The 23137-nt window shown below is 48.2% G+C and overlaps 11 protein-coding genes across 11 annotated transcripts; 5 read left to right on the top strand and 6 right to left on the bottom strand.

The window, feature by feature from the left end:
- Positions 1-242: 242 nt before the first annotated feature.
- BDV27DRAFT_157572 (fungal specific transcription factor domain-containing protein) lies at positions 243-2170 on the top strand (the record flags this gene model as incomplete). Its single annotated transcript, XM_032072534.1, has 2 exons — positions 243-253; positions 373-2170. The coding sequence occupies 2 exons, from the start codon at positions 243-245 to the stop codon at positions 2168-2170; spliced, it is 1809 nt and encodes a 602-aa protein (XP_031927801.1).
- A 15-nt stretch (positions 2171-2185) lies between these two features.
- BDV27DRAFT_172168 (beta-mannosidase) lies at positions 2186-5008 on the bottom strand. The gene is made up of 4 exons (XM_032075785.1): positions 3821-5008; positions 3333-3766; positions 3048-3283; positions 2186-2974 (listed from the first exon to the last, which is right to left on the bottom strand). Exons 1-4 carry the CDS (start codon positions 4909-4911, stop codon positions 2201-2203), a joined length of 2535 nt encoding a protein of 844 aa, XP_031927800.1. The 5' UTR covers positions 4912-5008; the 3' UTR covers positions 2186-2200.
- A 597-nt stretch (positions 5009-5605) lies between these two features.
- BDV27DRAFT_172164 (FMN-dependent dehydrogenase-domain-containing protein) lies at positions 5606-7428 on the bottom strand. Its single transcript, XM_032075784.1, has 5 exons — positions 7289-7428; positions 7163-7221; positions 5919-7107; positions 5788-5861; positions 5606-5738 (listed from the first exon to the last, which is right to left on the bottom strand). The coding sequence occupies exons 1-5, from the start codon at positions 7305-7307 to the stop codon at positions 5637-5639; spliced, it is 1443 nt and encodes a 480-aa protein (XP_031927799.1). The 5' UTR covers positions 7308-7428; the 3' UTR covers positions 5606-5636.
- Positions 7429-7805: 377 nt separating this feature from the next.
- On the top strand, positions 7806-9773 carry BDV27DRAFT_145045 (general substrate transporter; the record flags this gene model as incomplete). Its single annotated transcript, XM_032070349.1, has 7 exons — positions 7806-8016; positions 8072-8151; positions 8241-8507; positions 8565-8716; positions 8764-9009; positions 9071-9506; positions 9588-9773. 7 exons carry the CDS (start codon positions 7806-7808, stop codon positions 9771-9773), a joined length of 1578 nt encoding a protein of 525 aa, XP_031927798.1.
- A 119-nt stretch (positions 9774-9892) lies between these two features.
- On the bottom strand, positions 9893-11381 carry BDV27DRAFT_111365 (uncharacterized protein). Its single transcript, XM_032064539.1, has 2 exons — positions 10528-11381; positions 9893-10477 (listed from the first exon to the last, which is right to left on the bottom strand). The coding sequence occupies exons 1-2, from the start codon at positions 11115-11117 to the stop codon at positions 9928-9930; spliced, it is 1140 nt and encodes a 379-aa protein (XP_031927797.1). The 5' UTR covers positions 11118-11381; the 3' UTR covers positions 9893-9927.
- Positions 11382-12596: 1215 nt separating this feature from the next.
- On the bottom strand, positions 12597-13253 carry BDV27DRAFT_157567 (uncharacterized protein; the record flags this gene model as incomplete). Its single annotated transcript, XM_032072533.1, has 1 exon — positions 12597-13253. The coding sequence occupies one exon, from the start codon at positions 13251-13253 to the stop codon at positions 12597-12599; it is 657 nt and encodes a 218-aa protein (XP_031927796.1).
- A 196-nt stretch (positions 13254-13449) lies between these two features.
- Positions 13450-14870, top strand: BDV27DRAFT_172160 (Alpha/beta hydrolase family-domain-containing protein; the record flags this gene model as incomplete). The annotated part of the gene is made up of 4 exons (XM_032075783.1): positions 13450-13512; positions 13592-13712; positions 13784-13892; positions 13948-14870. 4 exons carry the CDS (start codon positions 13450-13452, stop codon positions 14744-14746), a joined length of 1092 nt encoding a protein of 363 aa, XP_031927795.1. The 3' UTR covers positions 14747-14870.
- An 824-nt stretch (positions 14871-15694) lies between these two features.
- Positions 15695-16745, top strand: BDV27DRAFT_128010 (pyridoxal phosphate-dependent transferase). Its single transcript, XM_032066891.1, has one exon. It carries the CDS (start codon positions 15892-15894, stop codon positions 16726-16728), a length of 837 nt encoding a protein of 278 aa, XP_031927794.1. The 5' UTR covers positions 15695-15891; the 3' UTR covers positions 16729-16745.
- A 35-nt stretch (positions 16746-16780) lies between these two features.
- On the bottom strand, positions 16781-18015 carry BDV27DRAFT_172158 (UDP-glucuronic acid decarboxylase family protein; the record flags this gene model as incomplete). Its single annotated transcript, XM_032075782.1, has 4 exons — positions 16781-17433; positions 17507-17697; positions 17768-17907; positions 17962-18015. 4 exons carry the CDS (start codon positions 18013-18015, stop codon positions 16796-16798), a joined length of 1023 nt encoding a protein of 340 aa, XP_031927793.1. The 3' UTR covers positions 16781-16795.
- Positions 18016-18370: 355 nt separating this feature from the next.
- Positions 18371-19294, top strand: BDV27DRAFT_157564 (formyl transferase; the record flags this gene model as incomplete). Its single annotated transcript, XM_032072532.1, has 1 exon — positions 18371-19294. One exon carries the CDS (start codon positions 18371-18373, stop codon positions 19292-19294), a length of 924 nt encoding a protein of 307 aa, XP_031927792.1.
- Positions 19295-19391: 97 nt separating this feature from the next.
- On the bottom strand, positions 19392-20741 carry BDV27DRAFT_172153 (epoxide hydrolase; the record flags this gene model as incomplete). Its single annotated transcript, XM_032075781.1, has 5 exons — positions 20508-20741; positions 20377-20447; positions 19755-20343; positions 19585-19713; positions 19392-19551 (listed from the first exon to the last, which is right to left on the bottom strand). The coding sequence occupies exons 1-5, from the start codon at positions 20699-20701 to the stop codon at positions 19392-19394; spliced, it is 1143 nt and encodes a 380-aa protein (XP_031927791.1). The 5' UTR covers positions 20702-20741.
- Between the last annotated feature and the right edge of the window lie 2396 nt (positions 20742-23137).

Genomic DNA, 23137 nt, shown 5'->3' with positions numbered 1-23137 from the left:
GCAGCTGCCATTGCAATTCGCCGACTCTTTCACAATACATGCCCACTACCATCTAAATAGCATCTCAAAAAGATACATCTCTTCAGCTAGCAGAACAATATGTTTCATAATCTCAGCGACTTCGTTCAGCAGTCTGCCACACAAGGCTCAAATCTCAGAAAAAATACCCGCTCTCAGCCAAAGGTTAATCGATCTTGCGTGGAGTGTCGCCGACGGAAGATTCGCTGTGATGGTGAGCTTCCATGTGGGAACTGTAAGTGGTACAGAGTAGAAGGACGGTGCGAATTCCCGCACCGTTCAAAAAGACATACTGTTTCTGTCAAGTACACTGCTTCATCAGTCTTAATCTTATCTATACTGACTTCGGTCAAGGTCAGCTGAAGAGTTAACCCGGACTGTGAACCATCAGCGGATTATCTTGCAGAAGCTCTTCCCTTCTTATTCCTTAGACGCCCTCATTTGTCTCTCTCGAGAAGAACTATTGCAAGTCATCGTAGCCGAAGGACCGACGCGGGATATCGCCACCGCTACTGAGCTTAATACTACAGTGATCAGGGAGAGCGACCACAGCGATGAGGACCGGCAGCTTGAGGAAAATCGGAAGCTGTCTAAGGGAACATCGAATGTCTACGATGATGTCAATGGCTTGTCACTCTCATTCGATCGACAGCAGACCAGTCTAGGGATATTATCAGTCAGGTTTATCCTACGCCTCCTGGTTGAGCGATGGCCCACCGTGAGAACGAAATTATACCAGAAGAGATGTCGTTTGGAATTTCAGCACCAATCATATCCGCATCCGCGAGGACCTCGTGAAACCATTGGATCAGCGCCAGTTAGCATGATCGATGAGGTAGCCTGCATAGATGCGTATTTCAAGACTGCCAATTCCATTACCCCAATGATCGATGAGACACAGTTCCGCAGAGAATACAGCAGTGGGGTTCGGAAAGATGCTGGTTGGCTTGCTCTCCGTAGCATGGTACTCGTGGTGGGATCAATCGCTGCTAGCGAGGAAGGAAGCCGACGTAGTCATGCATTTTATGCATCTGTACGACAGCACATCGGGCTTGAGAGTTTTGGATCCGCTTCTATTGAGAGCCTGCAAGCTCTGTGTCTTTTGGGAGGGTACTATCTACACTATCGAAATACGCCAAATATGGCCAGTGCCGTTCTAGGCGCCGCATTCCGAATGGCAACCGCACTTGGTCTCCATAAGGGGCCCATAGAGCTAAAAAATCCTGAAGAGAGCTTGGAAAGCCATTTTGCAAGTAGAGAAGCCCGACGGCGCACGTGGTGGAGCCTCTTTTGTCTGGATACCTGGGCGTCCATGACACTCGGACGGCCAACATTTGGCAGATGGGATCCAGATACGATGGATGTATCGCTTCCGAAATATGGCAAGAATCAAAGCCATCGAGATATCATCATCACCGCATTCAGAGCGAATGTGGAGTTTTGCAAATTGGCCACTGAAATCCAAAGACGACTGGCCCAATCAGATCCACCTACGACTGGTGAAATCAATGATTTTGACACTGCTCTCAGAGGCTGGCACGAAGAGGCTTTAACGGCCATCTCGCATGAAAACTGCCCAGATGATTTTATTGTCGTCAGAGACTACATGCGGAATCGGTATATGAACGTCCGGATGCTTTTACTCCGGTCTGTACTTCTACGACATGTGCAAGATAAGACGCAATTCGAAGATTTGACAGGAGATGATAGAGAAGCTATCGTCAATTGTCAAAGACTTAGTCTCGAGGCTATTCGGAACATTGTTTGCTGTATGCGACCCGACTCATTTTGGGTATGGGGCAGTACCTGGTATCTCTACCAATCCTGCCTTGTCCCGTTGATGATGTTACTTGCCTTTCCATGTAGATCGGAATTAGCGCCTTGTCACTCCGAAATTGAGCAGGCTCTTGCAGCTTTCAAGTCATTTATACCCTGGAATGCAGCTGCTAGACGATCACATGATGTGGTTGAAAGCATTTACGAAGCCAGCAAGAATGTAACAGGACTCGAGGTGAGTAGGGGGACTCTACCACCGTTTGGGGAAATGGATATGGAATTTTGGAATCTCGCCGCAGGAGGCTTTGAATATGACTACGAATGGGAATCTCTAATAGACTGGGAGAAGACTTCTACCCCTAATGTGGAAGATTGACTATCTATATTCGGCAACCAATTATGGATTTCACAGGCTGTCGTGTCCAATGTACGTCCAACATGGGATATTAGAGGAACTGCGGATTCCACGGACGGCGATTATTTGCTCATAGCCAGGGACTATGTCGACCCCGTTATCTTGTAGCCAAATACCATCAGTCTCCTCAAAGACCAGACCCTTGACTGGCTTTCTTGCTGTGATGGACAGCACATTCTCTGCAGGAAGATATTTGACCTCTAAACCCCTGTCTCGAAAGGAGAGGTACTTGTAGGGCTGTGGCCAATCCATGTCTCGACTAATGATCTGACCATCAACACTGAGGGTTGCGGTCAGCACAAATGCATCGGTCTCTTTCAAACTCAAATCACCACTTGCTACTTCTGTTGTACCATTGGGAACGAGAACAACCTCGTACGAAACTTCTGGCTGCACATCTGCACCCGTTTGGATTGATATGAAGCGTAAGCTTAACATAGCGCGTATCGGCTTCAGATGGCTGGTCACAGCCCAAAGCTCATATCTCGTTGACTCTGCAGGCTTGGCATGTCCAGATGTCCATTCCTTGTGAGCCCTGGAAACACCAACTGCAATTGGCTTCAGAGTCCGCGATATGACATAGAATGCGGGCTTCTTTCGCAAATAATAGTCTACCACCGCCCACGAGGTCGTCGGCCAACAGTCGTTTAGTTGCCAAACCAAGGCTCCACCACAGAGGCGACTGTGGCCCCATTGCCGGCGCCAGCCCTGATACGCAAACTTCATAGCGTCGGATTGAGCAATTTGAGAGAGATGTACGTATGACTTATAATCAGGTGCGATTAGCCCTTTGTAGCGCTTGATTTAACATCGAGGTAGAAAACCTCCATCCACCCACCTGAAAATCTGATTTGACTCGGAAATTCTCAAGGATATAAGTGCCGAGTCGTCGCTCGTGGTCTCTGGCCTTGTTGTGGAAGTCCATGGTGAGAGATTGAGGGTACATCTCGTCTTCATCTTCAATAAATTTCTCGATTGTCGCTCGATGCGGGAATGCTTCCATTCCAAATTCACTGACAAACCGTCCGCCAACTTCCGGGAAGTTTTGATAAGGCAGCATTGTTCCGTGCCAGACTGTGTTGACATTAGCGAAGACTTCTATTGTCGGGGAGTTGCGACAGACTGTTCCACTGATGGATATCTCCTATTGTTGGATCTGCTGAATGCTTTCCTCCCCCCCAGGGGCTCGTTGGGTGGTACGGTGTAGCGTGTGATTCTTCCTCTACAACCTTCGGCAATAGGTCCTCATAGATATACCTGGCAGGAAATGTTGACTTGAGCCATGACTGCGGATCTTTATCAGTCTCGAAGTTATAGTCGAGATGGTATTTTTCTTGAATTTGGTAGTCTTCATTACTTCCTGCGTAGATCACGATGGAAGGATGATGACGGAGACGTTTGACATTTACACGCGCTTCTTCCTCGATGGACGACAAAAAGGATGGATAGGTAGGATACGAGGCGCATGCAAACATAAAGTCTTGCCAGACTAGGATCCCGAGCTCGTCACAAATGGAATAAAAGGCGGAGGGTTCGAAGATCCCGCCGCCCCAGATGCTGAGAGCTTGTCAATGCCAGCTAGGCTTCCGGGTGACGATGTAAAGGACTTACCGGATCATATTCTGATTCCCCTCTAGCAACAATTCGAGCCATTTCCTGTACTTGTCAGGAGTCATTCGAGGAAGGAAGCTATCCCCAGGTATCCAGCATGAGCCGCCGGCAAAAGTGTCAATACCATTAATCCTGAAAAAGAAGGATTGGCCGTGTTGGTCTTTCTCTTGAACAAGCTCTACACTCCTGAACCCGGTCAACTTTGAGACCTCATGTTGTACCTCATGATTGTTGTCAATGAGCTTGACACAGATTTCATGTAGGTCCTGCCGGCCATATCCACGCGGATACCATAATGCTGGGCTTTCGATCACGAATTCTGTCTCTGCAAAACCATCCCCAGTAGCATTTACTTCAGATTCAAAGAGCACCCTACTCAGGAGCAGAATCTTGAAATAAATACTACATCCTGAGCTCCCAGAAATTTGCGCCTTAAGACGACCTCGACATAACTTCAAATCCTGGCTTACTTCGCTCTCAACCCATACGTCTTCAACCCTAGCTGTATAGATCTCCAACCGAACTGGTCTCCACGGCCCAGCCGTCATCAAAATAGGACCCCAATCCCAGCCCCAATGATACCCAGCCTTCCGGACCGAGCTCCGCCCGGCTTCAGTTTGATGTGTAATAAACCGGTGCTCGGGATGTTGCTTAACACGCTCCCGCCCACACAACAGAGCAGACTCAAACAAGATATCAAGCGTCATGACGTTGCCAGACCCCGGCATCAAATGTTTTGTGATATTAAGTCGATGGGGAATAAACATATTATCGCTCTTTAGGATGAGTTCACCGTTCAATTTGGCAGTCGCGATAGTATCTAGGCCTTCGAAGAGGAGATCACATCGTTGACCGGCCTCAAGCTTTGGTGGTACAAACTCGATCCGATATATCCAGTCTCGCTCGCCAACCCACTGCACCTGAAGCTCATTCATCCCAACGAACGGGTCAGGTATCACACCGTGCTCGATGAGGTCGAGGTGTACAACAGTTGGCACGTTGGGAACGCTACGCCATGCTTCTGGACTGCTATCGCTGGCATCCCGGAATTGCCAGCCCTGCGAGAGCTCGAGAGACTTGAAGCCGGACATTGTTATCGTTTACTTACCAACCAAGGCTTGCAACAGCGGCAACACTAGTCCCAGTAAAATTATTTGTGGAATATTCAATAGAAAACATAACGGAGGCAAAAGACAAAAAAAAAAAAAAAAAAAACCTCATAAACATCAAGAAGTTGTATACCCATATTGAAACCCCGCTCTACTAGATTGACCCCGCAAAATCCAATCGGCCATAGCTGCCAAATCATAAGAATCTTGGCCTTTTACAGCCAATAAGACATATCTCACTATGTTAAGGTACTACGACACCAACCCCAAATCCCATGTCGACATGGCTGGCACACGGTATTTCAAAACCGCGTGTCGAAAACGGTTTAGTGGATCATCCCCTATGCATGACCCATACTGTATCAGACACGGAGTTTTATATTCGCGCATCATGATACCGGGGCGGTACGCTTAGTGCGTAATTTATTCAATAGGCACTAATCAAGCGTGTAGTATGCATGGGCGTTAGAGGGATCACAGTGGTTGGGTCGGCTTTGACTGATTGTGGGTGTAGATAGGTACGATTTGAACTGGTTTCTAGGGTACCAAACGAAAGGCTACAAGTCCTGCTACAAATTTTGGAAGTTTAGATACTAGGAAAACTCGATATACGGTAGTTGGATATGGTAAATTTGCATTTATGTGTTTATCTGAACTATATGACCGAAATTTATGGGTTCTACCATGCATATCTAAAGCATTAGAGCTCACATCTTAGCGTGGGCAGGAAAAGCCATTTCCACTGACTCTGGATTCGACATCGAGCTTCCTGAGTCGAAGGTCTGTGAGCCCACGAGTCGAGTATTTACCTGGATTGAAATTAGTTAAAATATAATGGTCAGGATATTCCCAACTCACATGCTGGAGTGACAGCTGATCAATACGTTGAACACCGAGAAGTCTCATAGCAGTGGCTGTTTCGTCGGCGAGGACTGTACAAATCAGTTATGATAAGCTCGGTATATGTTCAGCACTTGTGATAAACCCACTCTGCAATGTCCTTTCGACACCCTCTTGCCCACCAGCTGCAAGACCATACAAAGCTGCTCTTCCAATCCCCACAGCCTTAGCACCAAGCGCTAGAGCCTTGACGACATCTGTCCCTCTTTGGATGCCGCCGTCAACAATGACATCCAATCGACCAAAGACCTCCGGACAGAAGCGCCGAATCTCCAGTAGGACATGTACATGAGTCGACACGGTGTCCAATGCCCGGCCACCGTGGTTCGAAAGTACAATACCCCGGACCTGGGGCGCATGTTTTGCAGCGAGGATAGCGTCCTCATATGTTTGAATACCCTTCAGAACAATCGGCAGGGATGTATGCATCCTGAGCCAATTGAGCGTCTTCTCCCACGTGAGTGAGGCATCAGTTCCCCAGACCTGAGGCGACGAAGCTGCACCAACGGCGCGCAGTTCTTCCATCTTTTGTCGCTCCTCGACCTCACGTTTACCGGGAAATGGAGCGTCAAGCGTGAGACAGATGAATTTGATTTCTTTGATTGAGTTGATTTCGGCGATCCGCTTCTCGCTACGCTTCACGTCTTTTAGGCAATACAGTTGCCAGCCGAAGACTTGGTCTGGATGGGCGTTTGCGACAATTTGCTGTGTGGTCATCGAGGCGTTGTGGGAGATCAGTTGCATTGCCCCGAACTTTTGGCAGGCTGCTGCAATGCCGGCTTCACCCTGTGAGTGGGCGAGACGAGCCATTGCTGCTGGGGATATGTAGATCGGTAGCCCGAGCTTGAGGCCGAGGAAACGGGTGGAAAGATCGCATTCGAGACAGTTAATGAGTACTCGTGGTCTTAGTAGGATCGAACGGTATATGAGATTGTTGTGCGCTTTTGTGATGCTGTCGTCCGTTGCAGAGGAGTAATATGCCCAGCCCTTAGGGCTGAGTTTCCTCTTGGCAACTCGTTCGATCTCGGCGAGGTTCAACAGCGATGATAGTGGTGCGTCTTCGGAAGCCTCTTTAGATGCTGTCTGTTTGGAAACGCTTGTTGGCTCTGCAGCCTCTGGTGCGGATGCGGATAATATGCCCAAACATGCCTGAGGAGTAAGGTGATCTTCCAATAGACCTGGGGGATGTATGGTATCATACTCCTCTGTTGCATCTTTCCCAGCCAGGGCTAGGATAGCAGCAGAGCCGCCGGGATGATTTCCGAGAAAGCTAGTGACCTAGATTTGTTAATTGCAATGCACCCTGTTAAGAAAGCTATCAGATTCTACTCACGTCGTATACTTTGCCGTAGAGGACAACCCAGCAACTATCGGCGGAATCGTGTTTGGCGACTCAGTCACGTTAGTATCTTTTGCCCTCATACTTTCCCGCCTGGCATAGATTGATTCAATGGCTTACCTTCCGAGCGCTCTATCATAGTGAAGACTTGAAGGACCTAACAAGGCAGCTAATGAGTTTGATCTGACACGGCGTTAGCCGTCAAGGCAAGCTGGTCCTGCAACGTCTCTAGTATTGCTCGCAATGCCTGAGAAGAAACCTGGTGCCCCCACGCTTCTGACAGGGTAAATATCTCAACGAGACCCCCACTGCCCAGTGTCAGACAGACTTGTTATAGCACTAGTAATCGGTGTTACCGGGAGGTATTTAATCTTGTCTTCCGGACTAAACTCCAACCAACTGGATTAAAACCCACTAGCTCTTATACTATTCGTAGTAAAGTAATGCGAAGAGATTGGAAAATGTGGGGATAGACGGTCTGTCAACGGGCGGTCCTAACTTCTTGGCAGAGGCTTCCCCGTGGGGAGGTATCCTAGGTATCGGGGTACTATATAAAACAGGCTTTGGAATACCATTGGGACATATTATTAGTTGCACAGCTCGGTTTGACTTGCACCAAATCTTGCGATCTGATAGTATGACTGAGAAAAGAAGGAGTAAGGACCTTAATATGGCACCACCAGAACCTGAGCATCTTGAATCAGCTGGTCTGTCAAATGGAAAAGTTCAAGGAGATCCCCTTACCCTGGCAGAAGTTATTGAAAGAAACCGACCAGATCCATGGGGTTCGGGGTATAGAAAATTATATCTCATGTCTGCTTTGGTTTTTCTGTGCTCTACTATGAATGGTAAGTATCTTGACTCCGATGGTCACTCATGACAGGTAGCTGATGCTTGGTTCAGGCTACGACACGAGTCTCATGGGCTCTATTAATGCTCTTCCGAACTATACTGAGTATTATAATCTTCCGAACGAGGGCTCTGTGAGCACTGGAATCGTTTTCTCCATATTCCAGGTGCGAGTAACTGCCTATAGAGGAGACAGGTTGAAAGACTGACCAGACTCTATTAGATTGGCCAGATGGCAGGTGCACTTTTCATCTGGATGGCAGATTGGCGCGGGCGACGAACGCATATCTTCATTGGCTGTCTCGGGGTCTGCGTCGCCACAGTTGTCACCAGTACTGCGGAGAAGCTAAGCGTCTTCATTGGGGGGAGATTCCTGCTGTCGTTCTTTGCGACTTGCGCTCATACTGCTTCTCCCTTGTTGCTCGTCGAGCTTGCCCCTCCCCAGTATCGTGGAAGCGTAGCTGGAATGTACAACACACTTTATTATGTTGTATGCTAGTGATTCAGTTCCCATTCTGAAAAGAAGACCCTCTGATTGTCTTACTAGGGCTCAATACTCGCAACTTCATCCGTGTATGGTGCCCATCTACACTTGGCACACCGTAGCCATCTGGACTGGCGCCTTCCACTCTGGCTCCAGATGGTATGCCCTGGAATTGTCTGCTTGGGTATCTGGTTTGTCCCAGAATCGCCCCGTTGGTTGGTCCTCCCTCTCTGAAGAAAAGGCGAACACTAAAATCGTATAGGCTCATCGCAAAGGATCGCCATGAGGAGGCCCAAGCCTTCATCGTAAAGTATCATGCCAACGGCGACGCTTCACACCCAATTGTGGTGCTTGAGATGAACGAGATGAGAGATAATTTGCAACAAGAAGGTATTACGCACTGGCGTAACTTCTTTGATCTTTCCGTGCTTGTCAAGTCCCGTTCTCGCCGGTACCGTCTCATGCTCAATCTGGTCTTTAGCTGGTTCGGACAATTCTCGGGAAATAAGTCAGTCACCTCATATGTGCTTATTGATAAGAGAGAAAGACGACTAACTTTCCATACAAAGCGTCATCTCGTACTACCTTCCAACGCTGCTGAAAAATGTTGGAGTTACAAATACTGATACTCAGCTCCTGCTCAACATTATCTATGCGTTGACTGGATGGATCGCTGCCACGATTGGCACGCGTTTCCACGATATTGTTGGCCGCCGGAAAATGTTTCTTGGTTCAACAGCTGGGATGGTCATCTGTTTGGCAGTCACGGCAGCAACAGCTGCTGTCTTCCTTCAAAGTGGCAGCACAACGGCATCGTCAGCTTCGATCGCTTTTATTTACATATTCGGTGTTGTATTTGCGTTCGCTTTCACATCCATGCAACCTATCTATCCCGGTGAAGTCATGTCAAACGATATGCGGGCCAAGGGCATGGGAACATTCAAACTCACGGCTGGTGCTGCGGGCTTTGTCAATACCTTCGCGGCACCGATTGCTCTGGCAGACGTAAGTTCATAATACCCCTGGCTATACAACCAGGCTGCCCTTGCGTCAAAGACAACAGCTAACAATGGTAAATAATCATAGATCGGGTACTGGTTCTATGTCTTTTTTGTTTTCTGGGATTGCTTTGAGTTTGTTGTCATCTACTTCTTCTTTGTTGAGACCAAGGGTCGTACCCTAGAAGAACTGGAGGAAGTGTTTGAAGCCCCAAATCCTCGCAAGGCGAGTCTCAAAGTTCCATCGCGACATCGCCGTGATGAAGATCGGTAAACATATTGCAATGACGTGAAAATTACGAGTTTATTGACTTTATAGACCGGTCCTCCTGGTCATCGCTAGAGAAAACAAGCCAATGTATTGGATAGCTTGAAATGTACATATCGAGTAGTCCGGGCATTTGCCTGGCCAGTTATCATTGTCGATCCTAGACCAGTTGAAAAAACATGCCCTGCTTGATTTTGTCGATCTCTGACTTTTTCAGAGGGTCTTTACCGTTGTAGCTGCTCTCCCTGCGTTCTGCACTGCTCATCGCCGTGATGTCATATTGTATTCCTCCAATCTTAGGCTTCTTTCTCTCCCGTCCGTGGAGTTTCTCATACTGCTTGAGGACAGCAGCCCAGCCCCAAGGGTCGTCTTTAGCAGGTGGTAATTCGACTTGATCCAAGTCTTTAACATAACTGTCGAGGTTGCACGGACCGCGCAGCTCAATGTTGTATTTCTTAGCATAGGCTAGAATCTTTTCGTCCGAGTTATAGAATGCTGCAATCTTGTTCGTCTTATCATCATTTCCTTCGCAAATACCGTAGGCGCGTATGTCGGAAGTTGTGCACAAGTACAACGCCATAACCATTCCGAGGTTCTTGATTTCCGAGCCAGGGCCAAGAAGTCCCTGGGACTCTAGTTTGGTAAGCATAGTGAGAAACATAGCTAAAAACAGACAGAATGTATCGTCTGCAAGATCTCCATCGTCAACGCTATACCTGTCAGCAGAGACTCTCCATAGAAACGGGGATTCTTAACGTACTATGCTAAAGGAATGAACATATCACCGAAGATGGCGATACCCACAGCCTCACAAACGGCCCACTGCTCTTTCCAGTCGCCTTCGGCCTCTACGAAATCAAGGACCAGGTTTTGCGCGACCTCTACAAGACCATAGCCTGTGAAGTCGTTGAATACATCCATATCGAAAACATCCGGGCAGCGTATATCCGCATGAACGTGCTGGTTTGTGAACTTCCGCACGCCTGCGCGCGTGGCCACCCAAGGATATTCGGGATGGTCTGAGGCAAGTTTGTGGCAAAGGCATTTTTTGCCGCCATCGCATTTGGGGTTGGGGTTGGGGTTGGCATCCTCTACTGAGTCCTCAGGCTCATCATCTGCACTGTCCTCTGTCTCCCATTCTTCGTCTTCATCTTCGACCTCACTAGTGGGTGGGCAAAAGCAGACATACGAAAAGGCATGATCATAGTCACTTGTCACGAACCAAGAATAGTGGGCGTCCAGGTTGGCAGAGACGCAGTGCTTTGACCAGCGGTTGCTTCGCGGCTGTGGCTGTGGCTGCGACGACGTGCCGTTGCTGTTCTTATCGCTTTTGGGACCCTTGTTAGGCATGATAGATTGTAGTAGGAATAGAATTGATGATGACTGAAAGGAAAAAAGAAACCAAAAAGGAGAGAAGTTGGTTGAATGAAAAGGAGTTGCTTGGGGAACGGGGTGATGCGGACGCGTTTCTTTATACTGAGCAATAGAAGGGATTGTTAACGTGACCCACCGTGACAGGTCTAAAAGCTAATGACCCATGACTTGATTTTACTCAGTACACTCTTCAGCTTCCAATAATCTGTTTATCTCCATATATGGCCGTATGATTACAAGGTACGCCCATTTTCTATGTCGGTTTCTGTAAGGCTTACAGAACAGGTACAGCGTACTGTACGGAGGCTGTGCACGGAAAGTCATCGCCAGGTGGGTCATAGACTCGTGAATGGAGGCCAATAACAAGGCTTGAATATGTGGAAGCTTAAAATGCTATTGATCCAATGCCACGTGACACAGTGACCCACGGCCTCTGTATAGGATGTATACTTATTACTCCAAGTTGTACGGAGTATTTAGGTGATGTTTATAAAACACGCTAAGTGTATCAGAATGTCTCCTATTGGCTTAATAGTTGCATTCTCGTCGGCAATAGAAATGTGCCTAGGCGCTACGCGAATCATTTTCCCATGCTTATGAAGTTTATCGAGAACCACTGCTCGATTGCCTCGACGGGATTGAAGGAGCAGCCAGAGATTAGAAAATGCCGCCACACCGGGGGCCGGAATGTCGCGAAGCCTCCATAATCTGAAATATGGGACGAGATAGTAGAGGGCCACCAAGCTTACTAAGGCAATTGATAGATTCGGGATTGTGAGTACCGTTTCCACATCTATAGTTTTAAGCATGGTGTTTTGTTGATTGTCAAAATATGGCTTATATTATCGTGGTTTCGACCCCTCTGAACAAGTGAAGAACGGGACGTACTATACCTCCGTCTTTGACTATGATTCTCTTATAAGGGCAATGGTCTCATCCTTGCGGCTTTTCTTTGGTGTCCCACTCTGGCCCTCCTTGCATTGGCCGATTTCCATCTCTACAGTGGTCTTTCTCGGCGGGGAGTAACACGCCGAATGCATGCGTTCATCGTGGATGACACGATGACACGCTAACTCTGCATCGCGCCGAGCCATTCTTGATTCCTTGCCCCAATTGTACCCCGCAGATCTTCGTAGAATATGTCTGGTCTAGGGCGTATGTCGGGCTCTGAAGAGAATAAGCAGCATTGTCGTCAATCGGACAGTCAGTCTCCGATGGTGCTGTGTTTCCGCGGTCTATCGATCTTCAACTAGGGTCTTTTACCCCGTACGCTACAACATCTACCCGCACGGAAGGACCCGTTTGGCCCACATCAGATATCAACGACAACCTCAAGGATCTGAGAGCAAAAGTATACTGATTGAAATATCCATGAAAAAAGTGTGTAGTTTCTTGCCTAGACACATATAGTAGTCCACTTCTTTTCAACACCCGTGTCCTCTCTTGCATTGTCGACTATTTAAATATGGTTGTTTGACCTGCACCTAACTGATCTGCCCAAAATCTGCTGAACGGATAGTCGATATAGCCGTCAGGGCTTCCAACTTTATAAAAAGTGGCTCGCTCATACTGTGTCAAAGGTAGGCTGTTAGCCAGCCTGAAAGGGAGATCGGGATTAGAGATAAAATGTCTCCCGAAGGCGAATGCAACGTTTTCATCCTTCAATTTGGACCCAATTGCCTGATTAGCCTTTTCCAATGAATAGCCCCCAGCAAGAATAATAGGGCTTGTTCTTCCCCATGCCTTAATGGCGAAGTCTAGACTTTCGTCCTCGCGCGTTGCTTTATCGGCATTTCCTGAAACCCGTGGTTCAATAAGATGTAGATACGCAAGACCGAGCGAACTTAGCTGGGAGATGAGATGCGTAAATTGAGGAATCGGGTCTCCCGTACGCATCCCTTGGAATTCACTGAAATGTGAGAGACGGACCGCCGTTCGATCAGGTCCGATTGCTTCGGAAACTGCTTTCGCAACTTCAAAGCAGAAACGTGACCTGTTCTCAATGTTTCCTCCCCATTCGTCGGTTCGCCTGTTACATGTATCTTGAATGAATTGGTCGATCAAATATCCATTCGCCCCGTGGAGCTCAACCCCATCAAACCCGGCCTCCATTGCATTCTTCGCCGCTTGAGCAAAGGAGGCATCTAGATGTTGATTGTTGTAGCGCCAGTGTGGACAGTATGTTCCGACTATATAGCATGGGTACTCTTAAGTAAAGTTTCCTGAGTGAACTGTATTGTATTCCAGTTTTTGGTATCCTTGAGCAATGAGACAGACACTTGCACGGGCCAAAGACTCACTACAAAGAATGTTGCATTTCAACGTCGTTGAGCATACGGTGCCCTGTCACCACATCCGGGAAAGGCCTGGCGTGCCCATGCGAATAGCTTCCCAAAGGTTCGGACATCTTTGATTTAGAAACTAGGAGGGTCAACTGAATGATTGAACAGGAAGTATACGAGCCCTTGTGGGATGATGTTTACGAAGAGATGAGTGCTCTTAAAAGGAGAATTCGAAGCATCTGGATCGCAGACGTCAGCCATCAAGGGCAAAGTGGAGTATTGAATGAGCGTATATAGGGCGATGATCGTTCGTACTCCTATTCTGAACACGATTATTTTCTTTCGGTTAACATAGGCCAGCGAGTTGGATGGACCATGCGAGAGATTTGCTCGGCTTGATTCACCGATACCAGAGTGATATGCCTCACCCGATCATTGGCGTTGGCCACAGTATGGGCGGAGTGCAGCTGTATGTCACCTTATCCTTTAGATGTTCCTATGCACCGACAATTGACATAGCCCAGTGCTCATCTTGCATTGATACATCCGTCGCTCTTCCAATCTCTTATCCTTATTGAACCCCCTCTCCGGAGAGAGAATCCCAGCAAGAAATACGCCTTGGGTTCAACCTACAGGCGTGATCTCTGGCCATCCCGCGAAGATGCAATCAATAGGTTCCGGGCTAACAAAGTGTTCAAGGATTTCGACGCACACGCGTTTGACGATTTTGTGGAATACGAACTTCGAGACCTACCGACTGAGTTGTATCCGCGCTATGAAAATCACGGTACAACACCGGTGTCCTTAACAACCACAAAGGCCCAGGAGCTATATACCTACCTATGGCCAACCTACCAAGATGGAAAGGTTGGCCTTCGAGAGGGAGAATGGCGGAGGGAAATGCGCCCGGAAGATCGAGAGGAAGGGCATCCATTCTACAGACCTGTCTTTTTGTTCCACCGTCTCCCCCAGCTACGACCTAGTGTGCTGTGTATCTTTGGAGAGCGATCCGAGATCTCCACAACACCAGTCCGCCGGGAGAGGTTAGAAATGACCGGATCCGGTGTTGGAGGCAGTGGAGGGACGCATCGAGGAAGGGTCAAGGAGGTTGTACTCCCCACAGGACATTTGGTTCCCATGGAGAATGTATGGGAGTGTGCTCGAGTAAGTGCTTCTTTCTCCCACTTCGAGTTGACTAGATGGGAGACCGACCAACACGAATTCATTCAAGAATGGAACGCAAAGCCTCGGGCGGACAAAATTGTAGTTGACGATAAATGGAAAGAAAACATTGGTTCCGTGGCTGGGAAACCAAGGATATAGAGACATAAGATTCCCTCGAAGTAAGAATGTCAACGTGGAAATGTGCACTATAACAAGATTTATCGCAGTAACAGCTTAGTACACTGTTCATTTGTTCATTTATATTTTTAAAAACATTCATAATTCCCGGAAAAAAAAAAAAAAAAAAAAAGGTCCAACCAGATGATTTTGAGAACCAAGAATATCATCCTATCCGTTCGGCAGCCAGCCAGCCGGGCAGGGAGTTTCAGGTTCAGGCGGTTCAATATCTCCATCCTGAGGGATAGGATTGGCCAATGATACAATGAATATCATGAATAAAAGGACGATGAAATGTTTCATCTTGCTTATTCAAAACGTGGAATGTATGTTGTATTAGTTCGGGTGGGTTGAAATGAACAGACTCTTCAATACTTGGATTTTGAACAATCAAACCGGTTGCAGATGATTATATATTGATGAAGCCATGGTAATCAGCTGAGGTTAACTCATAGAATGCAATGAGTTTATTGAACTCCCCGGTTGAACTAGTGAGAAATAAAAGAGAAATCGATATGACACCTAATGTGACACTTGCAGATTTGGCAATAAATTTTATGGTGGATTCCATATTGGGTCACGCGGAAAGCACACCGCGTTTCCTATTACTGACTTCAGTACTAAGTAGTAGTAGTGAGAGATCGTCCAGCCAATGCAAAGAAATATGGATAAAAATCTCTTTCGTAAAGATGCTTACAGGACCATACTTGCCAAGCTTACTAGCGCCAAAGATCCCCCTCCGTACAGACTTGATTGAGCTTCGTTAGTGGTTGAACACCATGCTTACAATCTGTTGCTAATACTATTTTCCCATAATGATACCGTTCAGCGTTCCTACTTTAGCTGGCTCAGAGCTCCAATATGTTGAGCAAGCGGTGCGGAAAGGCACCCTCAGTGGTGATGGAGAATACACCGTCTTATGTCAAAACTGGCTGGAAAAGAAATTACCAGCCGCCAAAGTATTCCTGACTCCGTCTGGCACGGCCGCCCTCGATTTGGCGGCATTGGTCCTGAACATCCAACCGGGAGATGAAGTCATTGTCCCTAGCTATACCTATGTTTCTACCGCAAATGCCTTCCTACTTCGTGGGGCCTCGCTGGTGTTTGTGGACATTGTGCCCGAGACCATGAACATGGACATGGAAAAGCTCCAGGATGCGATCACTGACAAGACCCGTGCAATCGTCCCGGTTCACTATGCCGGTGTCGCTTGCGACATGGACGCTCTTTTGCACATCGCCAACAAACGCGGGATCTATGTTGTGGAAGACGCGGCGCAGGGTTTGTTCTCAACCTACAAAGGTCGTGCGCTGGGCACAATTGGTCACATCGGGTGTTTCAGCTTCCATGAGAGCAAGAATGTGACAGCAGGCGGACAAGGTGGCGCGATACTCATTAATGACCCTGGCCTTGTCGAGCAAGCGGAAATTATCAAAGATAAAGGCACCAACCGCCAAAGGTTCCTGCGAGGGGAAGTCGCCCACTATACCTGGCAGCAGGCTGGGGCGAGCTATACCCTCAGCGAGATACAGGCGGCCTACCTTTGGGGCCAGCTGGAAGCGTCTGATCGGATACAAAACCAACGTTTGGAGATATGGAATTTCTACTACGGGGAATTATCTAAGCTAGGCAATGAAGTACCCATTGCTCTCCCTTTGGTACCATCTTACTGCCAACACAATGCACATATATTCTTTATTAGAGTAAAGGATGGAGAGCAGCGGAGAGATTTCATTACCGCGATGAAAGAGGCAGGAATAACAGTTCTCGCCCATTACAGCCCTTTACACTCGACGGTCCCCGGCGCCCAAGGTCGGCACGTCCTTGACCGACAGGACTTTGCGACTCGGGAAAGTGAGAGGTTAGTTCGCCTTCCGATCTTCTATACGATGACTATGGAGCAAGCACGGAAGGTGATTGAAACAATCAAGTGGTATTTTATGAGACGATTGACCCATATATAAAGACGCAGCGAATTGAGTGTGCTCTTTCTATCTCTTTTCCTCCAAACATAACCCCATGAGCGTAGTATTACAGCCGCACTACACGGTGGCCACCACGGTTCATTTTGTTCATTTCCTCAATATGCCACTGAATGGTGTGTCTTAGGCCCTGTTCGAGAGATATGATCGGTTTCCACCCCAGTTCTTTCAGCGCTAGAGAATTGTCCGGTCGTCGAGTAGTAGGATCATCCACTGGCGATGGAAGGAATTTAATACTGACCTTGGGTTGCTGAGTAGTAATGTTCGCTACTAGCTCCGCAACCATTTCCGCTAACTGTAGTATGGTATTCTCGTTATCGTTGCCTATGTTCACCGGTCCTTTCGCGTAATTGCTATTCATCAACTTATAAAGGCCGTTCGCGCAGTCACTAACATATTGGAATGAACGTGTCGCCGATCCGTCGCCAGTCACCTGGATTGGTTGTCCCGATAACGCGCTCGCAATGAATGAAGAAACGACTCTTCCATCCGAGGCAGCCATTCGCGGTCCGTACGTGTTGAAAATACGGGCAATCCGAGTATCAGTCCCATGCTGTTCCCGATATCCATACATCAGAGCCTCCCCGACTCGTTTGCCTTCATCATAGCAAGATCGGGGACCAAACGGATTCACGTTCCCCCAGTACGTCTCCGGTTGGGGACAGACCTTGGGATCTCCGTAGACTTCTGCGGAACCGGTAGTTCCAATCAGTAGTTGTTCTTTGTCATTAGAGGTATATGGTGGCAGCACGTTACGAACCAGACGTGCTTGTGAATAGAATTCGGATCTTGCGTTTTGTTGCGAATTCTAGCAGACTTTTCGTCCCTCGGTAGCAGGTATCTAGTGTGCCAATATGGTCTTTCTGGTACTGAATAGGGCTCGCCGGACAAGCAAGGTGATATATCTGGTCCACGATAGGCAATTCTGGTAAGGGAGCTCGCACATCATGGCTGTTCAAAGCGAGTCAGTATCATAACCCTTTTACAACCCAGGTCTCCACTTGCTGTATAGCTCACATACCGGACAAGGGTAAATTTGGTACTAGACACCAAATGTTTTAGGTTGTTGGGAAAGCCCGTTTGGAAGTTGTCCAGGCCAATTACCTCATGACCTTTCTCTAGCAGAAGGTCTACAAGATGTGACCCTAAGAACCCGGCCGCCTACTAACATCAGTATATTAAGTAATTTTCGTATATTCTTTCCGCAAGGCATACCCCAGCAACCAGGATCTTGAGTTTTTTATCTTCTGGTAAATCTTGGCCAGGCATTTTTAGTCAATTTTGGACCCAAAGTACTCTGCTACTGTTTTGCTGAAAAGAAATGAGAGTGATCTACGTTGGGATCTCGCGGAGTAGGTTATATACGCGAAAGCTTAAGCCCCACACAGCTGGCCAGAACTTTCAGAACCTAGTATTTTGATTGCTTCGCTAATCGCATAAAATAACTGACTAGTAGAAATTAGTCTGAATCAGCTGAGAAGGGCGGTCTCTTGAATTTTAGGAAGGATCTTTCAGTATAACAAACCTCGGTTCCAGCAACAACATCATTCCCCGCAAGAGAACCCACACCGATATTCTTCCACGTATCTCTCTATAACTGCCCAAAGTCCCCAACAAGCTGGCAATGGTCTCCGCGGTCGTTTTCGGGTATCACAACGTAGGTGTGAGGTGCCTATCGGTTCTACTTGCACAAAAGATCGAGGTAAAGCTGGTGGTTACTCATTCAGATGATGAGGACGAGAATATCTGGTTCGATAGTGTATCGAACCTCGCGAGCCTACATGGAATCCCCGTGGTTACCCCCGACAGTCCAAATACAGAAGATATGATTACGCGTCTACGATCGCTGAACCCCGATTTTATTTTCTCTTTCTACTACCGCCAGATTCTGAGTGTGCCGGTACTGGAGACCGCGCGCCGTGGAAGTTACAATATGCATGGCTCCCTGTTGCCTCACTATCGTGGACGTGCCCCCGTCAACTGGGCTCTCGTGCACGGTGAATCCCAGACGGGTGCCACCCTCCACGAAATGGTGAGAAAGCCCGACGCAGGCGATATTGTGGGGCAGATGGCGGTGCCTATCTTGCCCAATGATACGGCCTCAGAGGTCTTTTCCAAGGTCTTAGTCGCGGCAGAGTTGGTTCTCTGCCAAACCTTACCCGAGATAGTGAGTGGGACGGTGGTAGCGAGAAAGATGGATCTCAGATCCGGGTCCTACTTTGGCGGACGCAAACCACAGGACGGATTGATCGATTGGGAAAGAATGGGGGCACAACAGATTCACAATCTTGTGCGAGCTGTGACAAATCCGTACCCTGGGGCGTTCATGGACACGGCGAGAGGACGAATAACCATTTGGCGCACATTGGTGGTAGCGGATAGCCCTAACTCTACCGCTCAGCCTAGTCTGCGGCAGGAAGGAGGTCGCTTGCTCGCAACAGCTTGCGATGGAGGGGTCCTGCGCATTATCCATGCAGAGTTGGAAGGTCGAGTGTTGGACCAGGAGACATTTGCGAAGATCTTCGGCTCTTCATACCCACTTCCTTAAACACTACCCAATAAGGTCATGCCATGTGGCGTAGTCTACACAATGAGGGGAAGAAAGAATGACACGACGCAAGTCCCCAGTCAGCTTGCACAAAAGCCTACTCTAGATATCCATTTCGACCGGAGACAGCCCCATAGGCGCCTCCGCCTCTACAGAACATATCTCGTAGATCTTCAATGAATGACTCCGGCGCTTCCCAGGCAAAATAATGGCCACTCCGGTCCTTTTGCCGATCGAAGACAATTGGTCCTAGCTTTCTCCCCCAGGTACTTGGACTGATTCGCAATTACATGGGCAGATGACTGTATCCTATCTTGACCGAATCAATCCATTCCCCTGTACGGGCGCGGGTCACCTTGTTTGGGACACTGTCTTTCCACGTATGCGTTGCTCTATAGTAAATCCGCAGGGAAGCGCCCCTTGTAGTTCGTCAGTATGCTGTGTCAAGTTCACTTGGGACGATATTGAGTTAGGAGCGAAGTACTCACGGCACAGAGCGGTGCTGAACCAGTAGATGCTGATCCATGTACACACTTCCTCTTCCGACCAAGGATAATGGTCAGACCAATCATGAAGCTTTTCATAAATCCATGCCAACAGAGCGACCGGACTATCCGTCAAGGCATAGCTAACAGTGGTAGGTTTGGTCGCTTGCATAGCCCGGTATCCGGAGCTCTCCTCAATGAACCACTTGCGACGCTCCATGCCCTTTTTCTCTCGCTCCGTGTAGGGAGTCACGGCATGCTCAATTGCAAGCAAAGGATACTTCCAGAAGCCCAGAGGTCCTCCCCCGTAGTCGAAGTTGATATGAGTGACCTTGCAATACTGGGGATACAAAAGTGCCATCGTACGAGTGATGTAGTATCCCCAATCGCCGTTTTGGGTCACATATTCCTGATAACCCAACCTTTGCATGAGCTTATGGCAGGTCTCTGCGTATTGCTCCAGACCGAAGCCCCTTCTACTTGGCCCTTCGCTGAAACCAAAGTTGGGCAACGAGATCCCGACCACATGGAAGGCTGGGTCGGCAATACCATCGCCTGAATGAGCTTGGATGATCTTAGTTCCTTCCAGAAATGAACCTGGCCATCCATGTACGTATAACAACGGAATAACATCGGAGATTGAAGAAGGCTGATGCATAAAATAGATCCTCAACGGGTCAAAACCATCGACCTATATCTTCGTCGTGAAATGGGGTAGTTGGTTCAACCTGGCTTCTGTGGCCTTCCAGTCGAAATGGTCACGCCAGTAAGTGGCGAGTGGGCGCACTTCATTGACGGGAGTCCCAAGGTCCCACCCTGCTTCGTCTAACTCATTCGGAAGCCGAGCATTTGCGAGGCGACCTTTTATATCACTGATTTGGTCCGTTGGAACGTTTATAGAGAAAGGATCGATGGTGCTCATGATATATAGAGCGTGGGTGGTAGGCGCTATCGGAAGTATGGGCTATGTGAAAGTGATGAGGGCGATAGAGAATCAACGGATGGATGGATCCTTAAAGGGTAGACTTATACTTCAGGAATCTGGTCAGCATAACTTGATTTGTAAGACGCCTCGGAGGATGATCATCGTGCAATCCTGCTGTAACGGAAGGGTTATACCTTAAACCTACGGTATACTAGGACCCAAGACATGGGCTTCTCTCAACCGGAGCCTAGGTTCCACAACTTCATCTCCTCCCATCACACTATCCCCAGGGCATGTGGGATCTCTAGACCAGGAACTACTGATACATACCGGAAACGTGGGTAGCATATCGCAGACCTCCCTGCAATAGGAGTGCCGGAATCTTCGACCCCTGTTCGGAATTCTGGCTAAAGTTGTGTCCTGTCTACATAGGCAGGTAGCGCTGACCACAACTCGCGGCTATGGTAGTTATGGCGGATATGCCTAATTCATACCCGGTTGGGGGTCTAATATCTACGTTCTACGTATACTGATCCAGAGCTTAAAGCATCTAGAAAAGCGGCTCAGGTCTCGATTAACATAACAAAATCCGGATAAACAGGTCATCTTCCAGCGTCCATTTCAACATATGGGATACTTTGGCGCAAAGTTGCTACAGTATCGCTTTCGTAGAACCCCTGGCCTTTTCTTTTGCAATCATCTCTCGAAGCTCGTGCTCATGTCGAGTAGGTACAAAATCACCATTGAGATAAGGGGAGCTTTCACCTTGTTCACCAAGCTCGTAGGGCGCAAATCCGCTTCCCAGGAATCCGAAGCGATTCCCCGAGTGGTATTGGATATCATAGTCCTCCCACTGGGGAGTCTTGACTGCCTCGAAGAATGCCAGACGCGACCCGGGCCACATCACCACTGGTCCATCCAGGCTGCCTTGCTTGAACCAACTGGCACAGGGATCTGCCCAGCACGTCCGGGGAAGGTAAGCACGGGCATGTTTCATGAAGTGTGCAATCACATCCTCCCTCGGCGTTATACGGCGAATATGCTGGCTGTACATCTTTTCAATAACCTGAAGAAACTAGCTGCTCATGGCAGTAAGGATCGGTAAAATAGCTCCTTGTGCAACAGGTGTGAAGGGGCCCGTGAACATAAAGTAGTTTGGCACACTGGGAGCTGCAATGTATGACTCGGGAAGCTCAGCCCAGCGATCAGATAAAGCAATAACATTTAGCCCAACCACGGGGTATTGGGGCCGATAGGACGTGTCGAACCCAGTAGCACAGATAATCACGTCACATTCATATTCGTTTCCGGCGAGATCTTTGAAACCATTGGGGGTAATGGAACCAACGGTTTCAGTAAAGACTGTGGTTTTCTCACCGACCAGAGCTTCGAGGTAGCCATTGCCTGGTGTCGGTCGTCGACGACCAACATTGAAGTTCTTAGGAATGATCTTGTCTATGAGACGCGGATCTCCGCCTAGTTTTCGTTGAATTTCAGTTATGTTACATCAGCGCCTCACCGGGATTACCCTAGAACCTTCTCATACTTTTGTGTTTCAACAGCTAGCTTTAGGACAGCAGCCATTCTCTTAATATCGCACCATAACTTCTGAGTGTGCGTACATCACCGGCGGTGCCTCCGGACTAGGCAAGGTCATTGCAACCGCTCTCGCTGCGAAAGGCATCAAGGTCATAGTCGCAGACAAGGATACCGCCGGTGCCGAAGTCCTTGCAAAAGAACTGATTGGATACTCGACTACCGTTGATGTCACGAACTGGCTATCCCAAGCCGATGCATTCCAGAAAGCAGTCGACACCTTTGGCCGGGTGGATTACGTCGTAGCTAAAGCAGGCATTGGTGAGAACCAGTGGATGCCAGTTCATCGAAATAGTAATGCAGGCTTTGAGAAACCTGATCTCAACGCAATCGATGTGAATGTAACTGGCACGTTATATACGATTTCCCTGGCAGTCCAGCAATTCCGACGGCAAGACCGTGATGCCCATGGCTTCCGTGGCAAAGGTAGCGTCTCCGTTTAATGTGAAAAATACCACGGGCCGAATGTTGACAATCGCAGTGATCATAGCGGGATCGGTCTGTGGCATCTACTGTTGTCCTGGTCTTCCAATTTATATGGCCTCAAAACATGCTATTACTGGCATAGTACGTTCCTGGGGCAAGGCATTGCCTGCTGAAGGTATCACGCTCAACTCATTAAACTCTAATGTTTTGCGGATCAACTTCTCTACCGGCCAGTTCTATGATAGCCTCGACCAAGAGGGCCTTTTGACCCCGGTTTCAGGCGTGGTGGAAACCTGTGAGCATATCCTGGACGTTAAGGTGACATTCAGCGGTAATTGTTTTGAGATTGGGCCAAATTATGCCTTTGGACAAGGCGCTGTTCATCCCATGTTTCCAGACTTTGTGGATGAA

The sequence above is a fragment of the Aspergillus caelatus genome, assembly GCF_009193585.1.
Source record: "Aspergillus caelatus strain CBS 763.97 unplaced genomic scaffold BDV27scaffold_83, whole genome shotgun sequence".
Lineage (NCBI taxonomy): Eukaryota > Fungi > Ascomycota > Eurotiomycetes > Eurotiales > Aspergillaceae > Aspergillus > Aspergillus caelatus.
Note: the sequence above shows the minus strand (reverse complement) of the source record. Positions and strands in the feature narration are given on the sequence as shown.

Coding starts and splice junctions, on each gene's coding strand:
- BDV27DRAFT_172168 (XM_032075785.1), bottom strand. CDS start 4,911: ATGTCCGGCTTCAAGTCTCTCGAGCTCTCGCAGGGCTGGCAATTCCGG. Junction 3,767..3,820: donor GGGAATCAGAATATGATCCG/GTAAGTCCTTTA, acceptor ACAAGCTCTCAG/CATCTGGGGCGGCGGGATCT. Junction 2,975..3,047: donor GAGTCAAATCAGATTTTCAG/GTGGGTGGATGG, acceptor CCTGATTATAAG/TCATACGTACATCTCTCTCA.
- BDV27DRAFT_172164 (XM_032075784.1), bottom strand. Junction 7,108..7,162: donor TCTACGGCAAAGTATACGAC/GTGAGTAGAATC, acceptor TAACAAATCTAG/GTCACTAGCTTTCTCGGAAA. Junction 5,739..5,787: donor ATCAGCTGTCACTCCAGCAT/GTGAGTTGGGAA, acceptor ATTTCAATCCAG/GTAAATACTCGACTCGTGGG.
- BDV27DRAFT_111365 (XM_032064539.1), bottom strand. CDS start 11,117: ATGCCTAACAAGGGTCCCAAAAGCGATAAGAACAGCAACGGCACGTCG. Junction 10,478..10,527: donor ATGTTCATTCCTTTAGCATA/GTACGTTAAGAA, acceptor TGACAGGTATAG/CGTTGACGATGGAGATCTTG.
- BDV27DRAFT_128010 (XM_032066891.1), top strand. CDS start 15,892: ATGAACATGGACATGGAAAAGCTCCAGGATGCGATCACTGACAAGACC.